Source organism: Hirundo rustica, chromosome 3, assembly GCF_015227805.2.
Source record: "Hirundo rustica isolate bHirRus1 chromosome 3, bHirRus1.pri.v3, whole genome shotgun sequence".
Classification (NCBI taxonomy): domain Eukaryota; kingdom Metazoa; phylum Chordata; class Aves; order Passeriformes; family Hirundinidae; genus Hirundo; species Hirundo rustica.
This window is the reverse complement of record NC_053452.1, coordinates 18,719,811-18,736,778: the sequence shown is the minus strand read 5'-3', so window position 1 is coordinate 18,736,778 and position 16,968 is coordinate 18,719,811. Positions and strand designations below refer to the sequence as shown.

The 16,968-nt window shown below is 39.1% G+C and overlaps 1 protein-coding gene across 2 annotated transcripts in view; it reads right to left on the bottom strand.

The window, feature by feature from the left end:
- Positions 1 to 4,469: 4,469 nt before the first annotated feature.
- NVL (nuclear VCP like) overlaps positions 4,470 to 16,968 on the bottom strand; it is a 38,681-nt gene continuing 26,182 nt past the window's right edge. For both annotated transcript variants that reach the window (XM_040060321.2, XM_040060322.2), the window contains exons 19-23: positions 15,757 to 15,863; positions 12,037 to 12,113; positions 10,452 to 10,540; positions 6,520 to 6,590; positions 4,470 to 4,741 (exon numbers count right to left, since the gene is read on the bottom strand). In XM_040060321.2, the coding sequence (XP_039916255.1) occupies positions 4,697 to 4,741; positions 6,520 to 6,590; positions 10,452 to 10,540; positions 12,037 to 12,113; positions 15,757 to 15,863 (389 nt within the window). In that variant the 3' untranslated portion in view covers positions 4,470 to 4,696. The remainder of the gene's footprint in view (positions 4,742 to 6,519; positions 6,591 to 10,451; positions 10,541 to 12,036; positions 12,114 to 15,756; positions 15,864 to 16,968) is intronic.

Here is a 16,968-nt window from a genome sequence, read left to right as displayed (position 1 = left end):
TAAGCCTCTTAATATCACTCTTTGTTTCTTAAATTATCTTTGGTGTTGAAGATTTATCACAGCTGGATGAAGGATGGAAAGTGTCTACAAAGTTTTACGGCTAAGAGCTAAAGTTAAGAAATTCAGTTATCCTGTGTGAATATTTAAGACAAGCAGAGTTCAGAGTAAAAAAATTTGTAGTTAGTTTCCTACTTCATGGAATTCCTGCTCATAAACAGGGCTGAAGTTGCCATCTTTCTTGTTTAAAATTTCAAGCGTTGCTGTCAAGTATTCTATGATTTTCCCTTCCAACTCAAACTAGAAATACATTGTTTTTACTTCAAGAGGTACTGAATAGTGGGGAATTGTGAGGAGGATATCTGTGTTTGCCATAATCTTTCTGAAACATCTACTGGCTACCTATTGGGGAACACTTTACTGTATTAGGTTAATCTGAGCCAGTGAGATTTCAGTTTAGATCTAAACAATGGTCTGATTCTTGCAAGCATTGGTAGCAACCCTTCTTAGGCATATAATTCCTGTGTAATACATAAAAAGCCTTAGCAGCTAACAAGTAACAACTGCCAAAAGCACATAATCTGAAATGTACTCAGCATAGTGTCATCCCTAAAAAAGTCAGAAGCATTTCTTGAATGCCTGGTAAAAGTAATTAGGACCAGCTGGCCTTACTTGATATAATCTAAATGAACAATGAATTTAAGTTTGACTGGAGAAAGCATGGTGTTTACTCCAAAGGCATGACATAGAAATATAAAACACTAACATTAAAAAAAAACAAAATGAAAAAAACAAAACAAAAAACCAACCCACAAACAAATACCACCTATGAACAATCTAGTTACTGTTTTAAGGAATTAAATAGTTTTCATTCTGGCAGAGAGGGGTTAGTATAATTTTTGAAACATTTTATCTGAAAATTGGAGGGAGCTTAGACTAACTGGTGAAGAACAAACTAAGCGTAAAGATCATCGCAAACCCTGACAGTTAACCCAGTTGTTCTTTCTAAATCTTTTCAGATGGCATGAGCTAACTTTGGTGTGTCTACGTGGTTTTTAGGGTTTGTTCCTTTCAGTTTGTCAGTTTGGAAAGTATCTCCTTTATATGTGAAATCAATCAGGAGTTTTAACTGTCACCCAAGTATTTTACTTGCAGTTAAATTGTGCAGAGCTCTGAATCCCCTTCAGGGCTTTTAGAATAACCTGCAGTTTTCAGAATAAATTTCCTTGCATGGCTTTTAGCACTCCCTGCCCCCAATTATCTGGAGCTGCTTAAAGTGGAATAAGTAATGCATCCTGGAATCTGATTGTACTAGGCATTAGTTTTCCCACAGGACAGGCGTGGGTATGCTCCTCTTTCAGAACAACCCTTGCCTCTGGCGTTCCCCATCTGCTGTTGAACCTGTCTGCCTCCCAACATTAACGTGCTAAATGGGTGCATCTGTCTGGTTGCAGAGCTCCATGTTTCAGACCCTGGGCAGAGAGAGCTTCCTCCCTGGATCCAGAGGTCAGCTGAGACTTCCAGTTGTGTGTCTCAGAACTCCTCTGGTGAGCACATAAGACAAAAGGCTCCAGGTGTTGAGACGTGGATCTCTTTACAGTAAGTAGTGGCCACTGTCAGTGGCTCACCTCTGCCTGCCTGACATTTATTCCTTCTATCGGATGAAGTGGCATGCCGCAGCAGAGCTTAAAGTTGTTCATTCCTTATTTAATGATGAGGTTCAACAGGTGATAACATCAATGCTACAGACTGCAGGCTGCCCTATTCCTGTTGGACTAAGGAGGAAAGTGACTTTGAAGCAGCAACCTTATGTAAGTAGTTTGGCACAGCTTTTGGAAACTGTACTCTGTAATTTGAAAGTCTCAAAAGACTTACAGCGAAAGCAAGTTCTGCTGTTTACCTTGCACATTGCAAGGCACAGGAGCCACTTCTGGGTCTGCCAGCATTGCTTCTGCAAAGTCCTAGGAAAACAATCTGATAAATCGGTGTGTCTGAATCATGTGGACCTGCCTTTAGCACAGCAACCTGCAACTCCACGCAACCATCTTTTCTCTAGCAGATCTTCTGTTTCACAATCAAACCTGAAGTGGGATACAAGACTTTAGTCAGGACAGAGATGTGGAAAAAAGTTTCCTATTGAGCCAAGAATGGAGACAGCATTTTTCTTTTCTTTTTTGACAGTCCTCTGCACTGCTTCTGCCCCCTCTCCATGCTTAAGTTAGCATCTGCTATGCTCTGGGATAGGATCGGTTTTGTGGTTTCGATATGTTGTTAGCCTCAGGAAAAGGGAGAAGAGACTGGCATGATGAACAATTTCTTGATCTTGTCACAACAGCAACAAGATGACTGGAGGCAAAACCTCAAGGCATGTCTGCTAAGAGGGGTGGTAGTTGCATATGCAGAACAAAATATTTGTCTCTATTGGGTGAAAAGGCTTGTTCCTTAAAGCAGTTCCCATTTTCTGTGCACAAAGGATCATTGTTTATTTAGTGATATATACTACAGCCTAAGCAGAATTTCCCACAAGGAGCAGTGTGGGTGCAGGCAAATGGAATTCAGCTGCCTACCCTTGCCTGCTCCCTGCTCCACATGGAGCCCAGACAAGGTGAGCAGACAGGATATGGACACTTGACTCATCTGGCTCTTTCTGCTTTTCACCCTAACCTTTCAGATTTTCTTGTGCATTCAAACCCTCCTGCACCCCACTTCCTCTTCCTTTATCACCTGTTACAAGGAATTCTTATTAAACACCTTGAATAATTAACATGTTTTGTGCTGGCGCTCTCGACAAGACTGTAGTGCTATTACTACTTCTTGATAGCATTTCCTCCCTTTTCTTGCCTTGCAAGTCCTACTTTGCTATCTTGCTCCATACATACACAGGAATATCATCATGAAAGGAAAGGAAAATTCTTAGGTGGATATGCCAGGGCTTGAAGACTCCCCTCCTGCCTACGCTCCTCATCTTCAGCTATCCTCAAGTGTGGCAGCAGGAATCTTCTCTGCATATCCATAAAAGAGAAATCACTTACTCTTTTCTTTCAATTATACTGTTGTAGTATTAGAAGCTAAGATTGAGAGAACTGTGTTTGTGCAGCCTTGAGAAAATAAACCCTAGGGAGAGAACTCACCACCATGTTCCAGGGGTGCTTACAAAGAAGATGGAGGGAGATTCCCTTTTTACAAGAGTGACATGGAAAAAATGAAGGGTAAGGGGTGTTTCCAATTGGAAATGAGAAAAACTATTCCACCAGTTGATTGTTCTTACTGTGAAAAATCTCCCACAAGGTGGTGGATTCCCCCAATTTAGCTGGACAAGGTGCTGGGCCATCATGTCTAGAGTGTGCTTTTTGCCAAAAAAGGTTGAACCAGTTGGTAATTGAGGTGGTTTCCTTCCAACCTGGTATTGATTGAAAATGATGACGCTTCATCTTGGATTTCTGGGAATCATATCTGAAGCTTCAAGCCTGTTTTACAATTAAAAGCAAGCACATCATCATCATCTGCTTTATATACAGGGACTGAATTTGTTAGTCTTGTGAGTCAGAATTTGAGTCACTGAGGCTCCAGTTTCCCTAGGAGAGGGAGGGAATGTCATCCCATGTTGAGCAAAAATCCCAGTGGAAAGAACAAGCTGCCATGAGCATCAATATTTTTAAAATGGAAGCCTGTGGTGATAAGTTATATGTGATGTGACTCCAGCACATACATTTGGGTAAAAAGGTGCACTAAGATTTCTTGTTAGCTGGCAATTCTGAGAAGAATTTAAGATGTAAGGTACTATTCTGTGTCAAGGTCAGTCTTAAAGTTAGATCTGATTGTTCAGGATATTTGTTTAAATGAATTCAAGTAGGAGATTAAATGATCTTCCTCTTAAGTGTTTAAATAAGCTGGGGGGATGCTTACAGATAAGATGTTGCTTACAAAAACTATTTCATTGGGAATTTTTCCCTTGAAGGCTTGTAGGTTTCATAATGTGTCACTTTTCAGTGTTTGGTCTTAAATTGGATACTTCCCACTTTTGAAAATGTATCTGTTTAAGAGAAATAATTAAGAACCATCTTCTTAAGTACCTGTTAACTCAAATGTTTCCTAAGTTGATTCATAGTATCATAGCACTTCTCCAATTTCCAAACTTTACTCCCTCCCAGCTTGCCATCTGTGGGCAGTTTATTTTGGTAAGGTGGAAGGAAGCTGTTAGCAGCTCTGAGAACCTGTACTGGCACAATCATGTGTCACTGCACTCGGAAAGTGCATGATTAATGGTGTGATAACATCCAGTGCAGCACTTTCCCAGCCTACTTTCACAGCTCTGTCCTCCCAGTGCTCCTTTCACTGTCCCTGCTCTGGAAAACAGCGATTTGAGCAGTATAAACACTTGGAAGGGTTAGCCTGTGCCTCAGAGATTTCTGATAGATCAGAACAGTATCAGCTTTTTAGCACTGAAAGCATTCATTTGGAAAATGTAAACAGTTATAAGAAGGAAGCAGGTATTGTATCTTTTATTCTGGAGACAGTTAAATTAAGGATGCTTTACAGCAGAAGGTTGTGATGACCTTTTTTTCAGGTGCAGTATAAAGAGTTGAGATGGATTTAGTACAGCTTCTTTCCAACCTGGCTCTTGAAAACAGACACAGGAACTGCAGAACTCCTCACCTCCTCAGTGTAGTTAGTCTCTTTTGGGAATTGTCCAAATGCATCACCTGCACAGCGACTGATGCAGTTCTTCATACATTATTTGATCCTAACAGTGCCAAGAGAAGAAGAAAAATACCTCAGACAGTGGTAAAAAATTACACAATAATTGGAAGTGACTTTGTATATTATTTAAGCAAGTGAAACAAACCAGCTTGATGAGTCACTGGCTGCATTTTAAAACACTTACCAACAAAAACCTAAATAAGGCAAACTCCCACTACCCTGGCTCATAAATGAGGTTCTCCAGGGAGAGTCACCAATGGTGCATGCTTCCCAGAGTCCTCAGGCAGAATTCCTACAGTTCCTGTTGCCATGCTAGATTAGGTGGCACCTTCATTAAGAAGGCACTGCCCTCTTCACCACAGGAGCTGCTGAATTGACACGTTCCTCCCCAGTCTAGTTCTGCACAGTGAACAGACAAGATCATCCTTTGCTGGTCTGACTTAACTGTTCCTTAAAACCCTTTTCACTGGTCACTCAAAAGGAGAGTTTGAGGAACAGAAAACTTCCACTGAAATAAGTGGCTTCAGAAGGTGATGTTTGTCCACAGCTTTAAGAATTATTTTTTAAGTATCTTGGGTCAAGCAATTAAACCAAGCAGATGTGTACAGGATAGGAGAGGTAGATGCAGTAGATCAGTAAGATGCAGCTTTTAGCCTTTTTTTAAAATTTCCCAGTATTCATAGTAAAGGCTGTAGAGTTTTTGTCAGACTGAATTTGTCGAGCAGATAGGAAGTAGCATCTGGAAATGGAAGATAAGTACCTTGCACTGCAAAAGATATTTCAAGATTATCTAACTGAAGAGTCTTCAGATGAATATAACTGAAATACAGGACTCTCAGACATATGATATTTAAGCTGCCTTTGAGATGCAGAATAACTTTTTGGCTAACCAGAAGGAATATGTTCCAGTATTTAACAGTCTTTGCTATGTTAGAGGAGATGTTTTAAATTTTTGTGGCTGTTTGCTTAGTGATCAGCAAAGGGAAAACAACAACCAACATAATCTTTAAAGGTTCTTGGAGCCACAAAACACCATAAAATTTTAGGAAAGGTCACTGACCATCCAAATACAATAATAATAAAAGGAAATGTTTACTAACTTCTCTCTGGCTAGTGTTACATGTGAATACATTAAAGTATTCTGGCTGCAGTACACTCTTGGCAACACATGGAGACCTAGACACAAGCTCTACAATAATAGCAATTCCTATATATTAACTTCACAATTATAGTAATTAAGATGATTGAACAGCTTTCCTTTGAGTCATGAAAAGGAACAAGGCATAAGGAAACATTTACAACAAACTTCCTTGACAAATCCAAAAAATGAAGAGTGAGAGGAAATAACTAAGATAATGAAGTGTGTTTTATGTCCCATCTCAATTTTACGTCTCTTGAACATCAGCAGAAAGGGCTGGGCATCTTTGTGTGCCATCATCACGGGGGAGGAAATGTTGTGGCAGGATGTGATGCACCCTGAGGGCTTCGGCTTCTAACTGAAAACTCAGCAGATGTAAGAGCTTAGGGCCAGGTTAATAATCAATCTGGGAATGTCAGTGAAGTCCAAGGCACCACACTAAAAAATAACCTTGGTATCTTGGAAAGCCATCTCCATGCAGCACATCATCTGCAGCTGAAAAGGGAGGCTTTAATTTCTGACCTTAACACAAACATCAGGTTTGTTTAATGCAGAAACAGGTAGTGTCAGTTTGAAATCCACCTAAGTATGCTGCAACCTTAACCATTCCCACCAGCCTCCAGCATCAGAAGCGTCCCTTCCCAAGGGAGTAGTGAGCCTTACGTACTTGAATATCATCTTACCTGTTTGGACACTGAAGACTTCACTTTCCTGAAGGCTTCTTCAAAATGTTTACGAGAAATCTTGATTTCTCCTTAAAGAACAAAGCATAATAAATTACTAGAATTGCAGACAACTGACACTCAACTGACTGTTGCATGTATTTCAAGGCAGCATTCATGAAACTGAATTCCCTTAACCTTTCTGGAAGTGAATCCCTCAAATTCTGCTGTTTCCAGTTCTGGACTTCTTTTTTTTTTTTTAAACATAAAATTCAATATTAAACTTCCCTGTTCTTAAGAAGTACCTAGAAAACATTTTGCTATCATTCCAGTTCTACTCAATTTCTAAATAATTGGCTTCATATCATTGCCTTCTCCAGCATAATCCAGAAGTGATGAAAGCTTTCACTGCCACAACTCCCCGTGTTTAAGTTTATGCAAATTGCCTTTTTGACCTTAATGCAGCTATCCACAGTAATTATTCCTAATAATAACCTTTAGAACAGGTTTTTGAAGTATGTTAAAAGATAAGCATACCTCAAATAAGTAATGGATTCCTCCTGTCTCACAAGGAAATACCTTGTTTAATCTGGATTTAAGAATCCCAAGATGCCACTACTCTAAAAGATTCAGTACAAGCTAACACAATGCACGGGTATCAGATACAACAGAAATACAAATTGTAGTCTTGTTTGGGGCATTCTCTTCATCTCTTTCATTAGGACGATTACTGCTTTTATTTCCACCTCTACCATATGAAATAGGATGTGCCAACATGAAAAAACTTAAAAATTTACGTATTTTGAGTCCAAGTTGAAGAAAAATCTTCTGCTGATATAGTAAATGGAAGATACTAAATTAAAAATGAAATATACCTTGTCTAAGGTATAAAGCAGAAGAGCAAATAGCCTACAGTTATTATTACCTGTGTTAAAAGTAAAGATGAAGGTTAAAGTTCACTGAACTAAACATACAACCTCACTGCTCTCTCATCTCACTTCTCTGGAGCTCATGTTCAACACTTCTATTACCAGATAAAGTTATACCTGGAAAATTTGAAGATGCAAGTTTAAAAAAATCAGGAATTTAACCTATTTCCCCAAGGAAATGCTATTTACAGTATGAAAAATGTTCAACTTGAGACCTTCCCAGAAGACAGACTACTTTTAGACTGAGTCATTAAAACTCCATAAAACAATAAAATGAAGCTATGAGAATTTATTTTTGTTTTCACTTTTGTTTTTGAGGATGTAATTTTTAATCAAACTGTGACAATGTTATAGGGAGGCAGAAAATCTCCTGCTAGGTAGTTGACCTCTCATTACAAGTAAGTTAGACTACTTCATGCTTATTATGTGATAAAAGCTTGCCCAAAGCTTTATCATGTAGAAAATGTAGCTGTGAGTAATCTAGACCTTGGCTACTTGCATTAACACACTTTGCCTCGATTTCTGATGACAAAACCATTTAGTCTGAATAAGCAGGTACAAATATTTAATTGCTTAAAACCATTTGTATTGTTAAATTAAAATAATGAAGCTTGTCAACACATACAATCTTTTAAAAATAAGACAATGTACTGAAAACTAAATATGAAATTGGTGTTTTCCTATTTACTTAAAAGAGGGAGGGATAGGTGGTTCCTATCAAACAAGGACCAGATCTTGCTTTTCAAATTCAACTGCAAAGATGCAAAATTTTATTCTCCCTTGTTAAACCACGCTTGCTCTTAACTGTTCTAACAAAAACTCTCACAGATTCTCTGCTCTAGGATCAGCCTTACAGACTGCAAGTGATGTGGGACCGCTGGCTATCTTTTATAAAAATGTACAAAAAGGGCCATAGTTTAGAAGGTCTGTATTTGTCACTGCAGCTGAAATAGGAGTAAGAATCTCTCCTGTTGTTTCTCATACCCTGTACATTCTGGGTGACTAGATCTGTTTGAAATAAATACACAAGATTGAGCTAAACAGGTGAGTTAAGATGTCAATGGGAAGAAGTCACCAGGAGCACACAGCTCCAGAGTTTCTGAGGAACCTGACTGAGAAACTGCAGAACTGCTGCAGTAAGGTGGGTCCCACTCTGGCAGTGGTGCTGAAACCACTTTTTTTCAGCATCTTCGGTGGTTTGGAAAAGGGAGGCAGAAGTGAAACTCCAAGTTTGCAAATGACAGTGAACCTTTCTAGGTAGTCAATGCTGACCTAATGATGGGGAAATCCAGTGGATCCAGAAATTTCATAAAAGTGGGAAGTCTGCCCAATTGTTAGGAATTTCCCCTACAAACTTCTGTATCTGGCAGTTCTCAGACCACAGTGACTAACATGATCAGCTTGCCTAGGCCTGTTCAGGCTGGCAGTAGAATTTCTAAGTTCTCCTAAGAAATATCACAAAAAGGATTAACTTTCCATTTCACTTTCCAAAAGTACTTTCAAGCAAACCACTGCTGAGCCTTAAAAACCCCACACCCCTGAATTTATTCCAGAGGCGAAATATCAGGTAGAACAAGAAGTTGCAAGAGTTTCTCTGGAATAGAAAGGAGCAGCCCTGATTCCGAAGGACTGCCTGAGGAGGACACTCAGCACCCACCCACAGCCACGCAGAGCGTGCGAGGGGAGGCGGCTGAGCGTGTCCTGCTGAACGCAGGAGGAAGGAAATCCCCAGTCTTATCTTGAAGATAAAAATGAACAGGGTCTCCAATCAGAAACCTCCTCACGTGTTTTCCTACCAATCAGGGCCGAAATCTTGGACAGTCCAAGCAAACAGCTCCTATAAACATGCAAATCCAGCAGTACATATATTATGGACTGGCTGGCTGCTTACGCATTCACACAGTCAGTGCTTAGGCTGCAATCCGAACAGTGAAGGCTGAATTCAAGGGATGAACAGCTTTGAATAAAGCCTGCTGTATTCTGAGCAATTATAAAAATGACCAGGATAAACTCAGATATTTCTACCTCAAATCAAGAGTTTCATCCAGCTACAGCAAGCAAAATGGGTAACCAAGTCATACACAGGGAAGGTTTTTATAGCTCGGGGTTTTTTCCTCTAGTTGAACATGCTTGTTGCCTCAGAATAGGGAACACAAACACTGTGCTCTGGTAATCTACTGTTGCTAAAAACCAGATGAGACTGGATAGGTACTAGATCAAAAAGAATCATTCAAAGCCATGAAAATACCAGTGCTGCTCTTAGAAATCATAATGAAAGCCTACGATATTTTCCAAGGACATGACCTGAAATGTCACAATTCCATCTTCGCTTTGCATTTTGACTTAAGGGTAAAATAACAACAACAAAAAATTACTTGGAAAAAATCTTAACAGACGGGCATTTTATATAAAAGTTTTCATCTATAATTTAAAAATCCCCAGGAAAATACAACTTAAACCAGCAGTTCAGACAGATAATGAAAGGGCAGAGATTTACTTGGATCAATTTATAACTCCCTGTTAAAGTTCTGGCAAGAAGCACTGATGAGCTAAGCACCAAAGATCAAAAGTGGCACTGAGATTTTCCCAGCTCTATCAGTGCTGGATGTACATGTTCAGTTACACAACACAGCTGGGTGCCAAAGGTAGGAAATCAGGGAATGTGCAGTTTACAGCCCTCCTCCACATACATCAGTGTAATTAGTCTTTGGTAATGATGGGGAAAATTGGCAAAAGGGTATTTAGTGTCAAAAATAATCGGTTTACATAACCATTTAACAGAAACTTTTAAGGTTGCGACTTTCAATTCTTTAAAAATAAGAATTATGCTGACTTCTAGCATAACCATTTTTCCTGTACCCTCCCCTACCTCCCCTTACGTAACTTTTGTTTGGCTCAGAAGTCAATCAGTAACTGATGTACAGCTTTCACAGCCTCATGCTTGTCTTCAACTACCTTAAATACTTTATGTTCCATTTATCTTGTCACTGTTCAGTTATGATTTTCTTTTTAAAGCTTTCTTACCCTTCTTGCTTTGAGTATTCTGCAGGGCCATTTCCTGTCTCAAGGCACAAATGGAAGCCTCACGCACGAGAGCTGAAAGGTCTGCCCCTCTGGAGATGCAAACAACAGGTTATTTGGGGATAAAGTTCTCTTTTGCTGATGGCATATGGAAGGACAAGACACTAAAAGTGACATTAAAATTTGGTTGTGCTGTCAAAAAGTTTCATCTTAAGAACGCTGGAAAGAGGCCTGATGATTATGCACTCTGCAACTTTCATTACGGAGTGATGCTCTTCAGATTTTAGCCACAAATTAAGATCAAATTAATCAGAAACAAGGGAAGGGGCAAAACCCCTGTACAGCATTTTTGAAAATGCCAAAGGATTGATTAATACCGTGCCACTTCTCGGGAACCTAAGTTATTTTTTTTTAAGTCTTATGAAAAATTCAAATGAAATCCCTCACCATTAGAAAAAGGAGTCGCTCAAAGCTGCATCAATAGTAAAGTTAACATGCTCTTAAAATAATAATATCCACAAAACATGGTCAGATCAGTTTAAGTATTTCTATCCAGTTTCCTGGAACAGCTGGAACTTTTCATATGTCTTTCAGCTGGTGAAAGTCATCAAACCAAAAAAAAAAGTCAAAATTAACTTCCCATACTTCATTGGGGGTACTAACCATAAAGTACTTAAAAATCAAAAATGTAACCCTACCAGATAAAAACCCCAAACAAACCAAAACCAAAGACATCAAAACCCACAATAAAAACCGAAATACACACAGATACAAAACCCCAAAAGTCAAATTACAGATAAACCCAAACATCAAAAAACCCACCAAACCAAACAAGAAAACCTCAAACAAAAAACCCACAAAAACCCACAACAAAAAACCAAACCAAAACCCTCACACACTGAATCAAAAAACCACTGGATTATGAGCCAGTGATTGAAAGGTATAGAAAGAAAAATGACTCATCTTTCCCAAGTAATACTGTGGCAAGCAGTCTGTCATAAACTTTATCTTCAGTGAACTCCATAAAAACATTGAGTATTACTAAATCATTGAATAGCTTAAAGCTTTTTAGGTTTTATGGACCATAACTGCAAATTATTCTCTCGAGTATGGCCATCAGGCTTTCCCTAAAGCCACACCTTGCTATTCCCAAAGGACATGCTGAAATGGGCCCTCATTACTTTGTCAAACAGATTGCTCTCAGCTCTGTGACAGAACAAGTTGGTTATGGCAGTTTAACCAATTTGCTTTCATCACCGTTGCGTATGGGCCCACAACTTAAAAAGGGCTCCTTGGTTCTCAGATGATGCAAGAATTATAAAATAAAACCAAAGAAAACCAAAAGGCCTCCACTGTTCTGTATTTGCAATGGGAAAACTATTCCAGGTGAAGAAGAATTGAGCATCCGTATATTCCTACCAACTTCTTGGAAAAAAACACAAGGGAAAGCAAGAAAAATACCTGAAGGGAAAAGGTTTATAAAGTTAAGAAACCCTCTTAATAATACCAGCAAAACACAGCTGATCATGCATTAAAGACAGCTGGCACTGCACGTTAAGTATGAAAGTCAAAACTAGAAGATACTCACGTGTAACAATCACAGAGCTGACTGTAAGCAATTTCCTCCAGGCTCACATCACTGTCTAGGGGAGGCCGGGTGCCATCCTAAAGGAGTTGGGGTAAGGAAAAAGAGAAGGTAAGAAAACTTTTCTTTTACATCTGCCATCCCTGAAGTGATTAAGTTTCTTTAATCAGGAATCATGTAGGGGGTCTGACAAGTTTCCTGCAATATCCACTAATATTTTTAATCTCCAACTGGCAAGAAAGATAATCAGCCTTAAAACCATTTAATTCGAAAATGTTAAGCAGTGTTAAATTTTAACTTGCCACCCACAGGTTAGATTTTTTCCAAGGAATTGATGGCCAGCCTGCCCCAGGGCATTGTAACACCAACACTATCCCAAATGTAGGCTTATTTTCAATAATAGTTGGTTGCTTCAGCAGCTTTGTTTAGCTGAACATCCTCTAGTTTTACTGTGTGTTGAAATCAAACAGCTAAGCAATAGGTATGTCAGTTTAGTCTTATCACCTCTAAGACTAAATTAATTGTATATCTTCTATATTATGGATATAGATTTTCAAACTTAGAAGTTTTCCATTTAGATTTCCTAGGAGTTTAGATATACTGCAGATTTTTGGACATTATTTCTCCACATTATTTCTGCTTCCTCCACAAAGATCCCAGAAATGGTTTCTTTTGTTATTATTTTTGCATCTCCAGCAGCAAAAGTTTTTATGACGTAAATGGTATTTCAAACTAGCCAACAAAATTTCCAAACACTGTAAGCTTGGAGATCCTCCTGTTATCCTTAGACAACAGCAAAGAATTATCATGATAGTACAGAGATTCAAGATGTCTCCTTGATCAAACAATGCCTGAGTTTTGACAGGAAAGAACACTTTTATGATACAATGATGAATTTCTGCCAGATACTGGTTTGACACAAATGCACAAATTCACATAATTATTTTCTGACTCCTTCAGAGGAATTAATATACTGTATACCTACAATACCTCCAAAAAAAAAAAAAAAAGTATAGTAACTGGCAAGTTAAAACATCTGAATACTTAACAGACAGTGGAACAGTCAAGGACTAGGCAGAGTAAGGAAACAATCTTGAATGAATCTTTAACAGTTAGAAAGGAAAAAGATCCAGAACACCACAACAAAAAGATAAAGGAGCAGCCTGATTTGAAAACACCTTGAAAAGAGAGACTTTAACCTGGAAATAAGGAAGCCTCATACAATTTCATATGGGATACTTCAGTAATTCTTACAGGAAATTGCAAGCCAGAGAGATGCCTCCTCTGCTAAAAATAAACGTTTTACCTATTGCTTTGTGGAGCAAATACATTGGGCATTGTTTTGCTCTCCCTGCTCTGGTGCCAAGCTGTGTAAAGCAGAGAAGCTTGATGCAGCTTGCAGGAATATTTAAGTACAGTAGTAACTGAAACATGTGAAGACAGGCTTCTCTTGCATAATATGCATAATTGGGAATGACTGATTTGTCCAAGTTAACTGAAGTAAAAGTCTTTCACAACGAAGTTTCAACCCACATTTAGGCTGTCTGTCTTCCTGACAACCTGCTCCTCCCCCAAGTCCCTTTTCTACCCCTCATGCTGCCTTTCTAAGCCTCCACATTCTCATTCAGCAACGATTCTGCTTCCACATGCTGTGCTTGTATTCCTTGGAGATTTCTGGGAATGCAAGCCATCATCCAGAAGCCACTCACATCTGCACCAAACATTTTGTTTTCTCTGGCCTTGAGCAAATGTGTTCTCAAGTTTTTCACACTTCCTCACCTAGAATGCATGGATGAAATCTGACAAAAAATAAAGTATTTCAATTAATTTAACACATTTTCCCCTCTTCCTACTCCATGTTCTTCTTTCACCTAACTCTTACACATCTTTTAAATCTTTAACTCCTCATCCACCACAAGGATTTGTAATCAAAATAGTCAGACTAGTGTGAATTAAGCATGCACGAAAGCATCTTGCATTCTAAAAAGCACTGCAAGCAACACGATAACCAGTGGCAGGATCTACAGAAACCAAGCTGAAAAACACTCTGCAATGTATTCCTGCTGTCAAGAAGGCCCATAAGCAGATAAGGTCACATCAAAGTTGATTTGTCAGCAGAAGACAAAAATATTTTGGCAGTGGGATAATAACAGGATTACCACATCCCATTGCCACTCCTCTTGGTGCCATCCCAACAGGAAGAGAGGACTGTAGGCACAAAGATTCCCAGCAGAATGAAGCAAAGACACTTTCCAGCGACCTCGCCCAAGGTTTATGGCAGTAAACGCAATTCTGAACTTGATTCCTGATGGAAAACTGCAAACAGTTCACCCTAACAACCAGCTGGCCATGGACAGACAAGAGGAAGCCAAAACATGGAATGAGGATTCAATATAGTTCCCTGTCCTCAGTGTCACCCATAACTGATCCTGCCCTGGCCAGGTGGGTTTGTGTAGGCTCCATGTGGCTGTGAGAGTGTGAGCAAGAGAAACCTGTGAGAGCGAGAGAAATCAGCTCTGTTAATGCCACCTTTGCTCCAGGGAAGGGAGCAAAGCACCGAGCTCTGCTGCACTACTCACCTACACCCCTAATTACATTTTAAAATAAATTTGGTAATATAAAAATAGTGATTCCTTACAGTATTCACAGATGTTATATTCAATTCCTCTCAACACCTCATGAAGAACATTAAGAACGGGGTTATAAAAATTATTAACTGAAGTATTTCTGTAAAACTTAGAAACAAGAAATTGGTCTACTGCAAATAGCAAATGGGGGAACACTTAATCTATTTTCATCCACGAAGCAACAGAACAAATGAAGGAAAGTCTAACATCCTGAATCTGTAGTGAGAGGTCACCTTCTGAACATCCATTCTGGCATGAAAGAACAGGCTGCAACAAGTTCTCACTTTCTGAATTCTGAATCAACTATTGCCTATACACCACAACTTTTAAGGTTACACTAAACAATTTTCGCCAGACTTCTGATAATGCTACCTTTCCTCTACAGTAAAGACTTTGTCTCCTTTGCAGCTCAAATAAAGATCTGCTAGAACACTTGGTCTTAACAATCAATGTTGATCTACTGGAAAAAAAGTAGGAAGTATCCAAGTAATTAATAATGCTTTTTAAGTTCTGTTTTAAGGCCTTGATTCCTGCTGTGCCATACTTGGAGAAACACTCACAGAGAGTTCTATAATCCAAGTCTCTGAAGTGGCAGATTGTGCTGTCCACCACAGGGAGGACCCACAAAGGCACAGATTTTACACTTTCACATTTACTTTAACCTACAACAACCTCAATCATCACAAGCTTCTTTTAATCCTAAAGCCAATTAGGTGTCACAACTACTGTTGAGCAAATACAGATGGAGCTTGTGAATCATTCTGCTGAATGGCTGGAACCCCCCAAAAAAGCTTGCAAAACACTTCTAGGCCCATTACGCACTCAGATAAGAATCTTCTAATTAAATCTGTTCAAACTGTGACTATATAGGCAGCAACTTCTGTGTTTAACAGGTTTGCTTTACTCAAGATTCATCAGCCCCTTGCAGTCCCAGAGCAAGTTTAACAGCAGATGAGCTGAGGGATTATTTTTATGACCTCATGGAATAGCTGAAAGTGTTTCATGAGACAGGATCCTGCAATTCTCTGTAACATTTAATTTGTCTTCCATCATTCCACCAAGCTTCAAGATCAAGGATATATTTCCAAATACTTACTTTGGTTATGGTCTTTAAAATTGCAAGTCGATCTTCAGGTGGCGGCAAACCCACATAGAGTGTTTTATCCAGCCTACCAGGACGCAGGATAGCTGGGTCAATTATATCTTAGGGAGGGAAAAAATAGAAAATAATTAATCCAGAAATGAGATGCACCTTTAGGAACACAGTAAGGAATACATGCATATTTGTAGCAAGACTCAAAGAAGCATTTGTGCCATGACTGAAGCTCTGAGCATTAAAGGAGCTGATTGAAAAAGTTTCATTTTTGTCAACAAGTCTCTAACACCCATTACAATTAAGCCACATCTGATCAATGATGGTTCATAAATACCAGTTTCATCTCTTCAGATAAGAAGACGACTCTGTATTTGGCAATACAGAAATAGAACATTTTTGCTGAGGAATTCCACATTAATTATTAGCAGTTTGTTCTACTAGAAGAAACTCTACCCAAAAGGACAATGGTAAGTCAAGCACACAGGGCCAATCACAACCATCCATATGCAAACTTCATTTTATTGGTCACTTGCATTTCCATTACATAATGGTTATCTGAATGGTAAAACAGGAAACCCAGGAAAATACCAACAATAGCTGCAAAGTAAAGAATTTGTTTCCCAGGGAGAACTACAGACTCTGAATTTATTATGTGTGGAGAAGCAAGAAAACAAAAACTATCAGAAATGTTTCTAGGAAACCATTTTAAGCTTAAGTGTAACAACGTGTAGCAGCCTTTTAGCACCACAGGCTTCGATAGGGAAGGTACACAAAATAAATCAGGATATAAATACTGACTATTGGTATAACAAGAGATACAGACAGGACATATAACCAGGAAAAGGCCTCAATTCCTGTCTGTATTTCAGCACAAACCACCTGCATGATGTTTCTCAATGCTTCTTGATGCCGTTTTCCCCATCTGCCAAACCCCAATAATGGTATTAATTGCTCTGTTTCTCTAAGGAATTCTATGGAGTCACCATCCCTGGAGGTACTAAAAAGACCTGCAGATGTGGCATTTGGGGCATGGTTTAGTGGTGGACTTGGCAGTGCTGGGCTAACAGGTGCACTCCATGATCTTTGAGATCTTTTCCAACCTAAATGATTCTATGACTCCCTGATACCCTACATGCCACAGTAATGGAGCAGTTAAGTCACAGAAGCACTCATGGCAAATGTAAAGAAGTCTATACTTTTATTATAACAGAC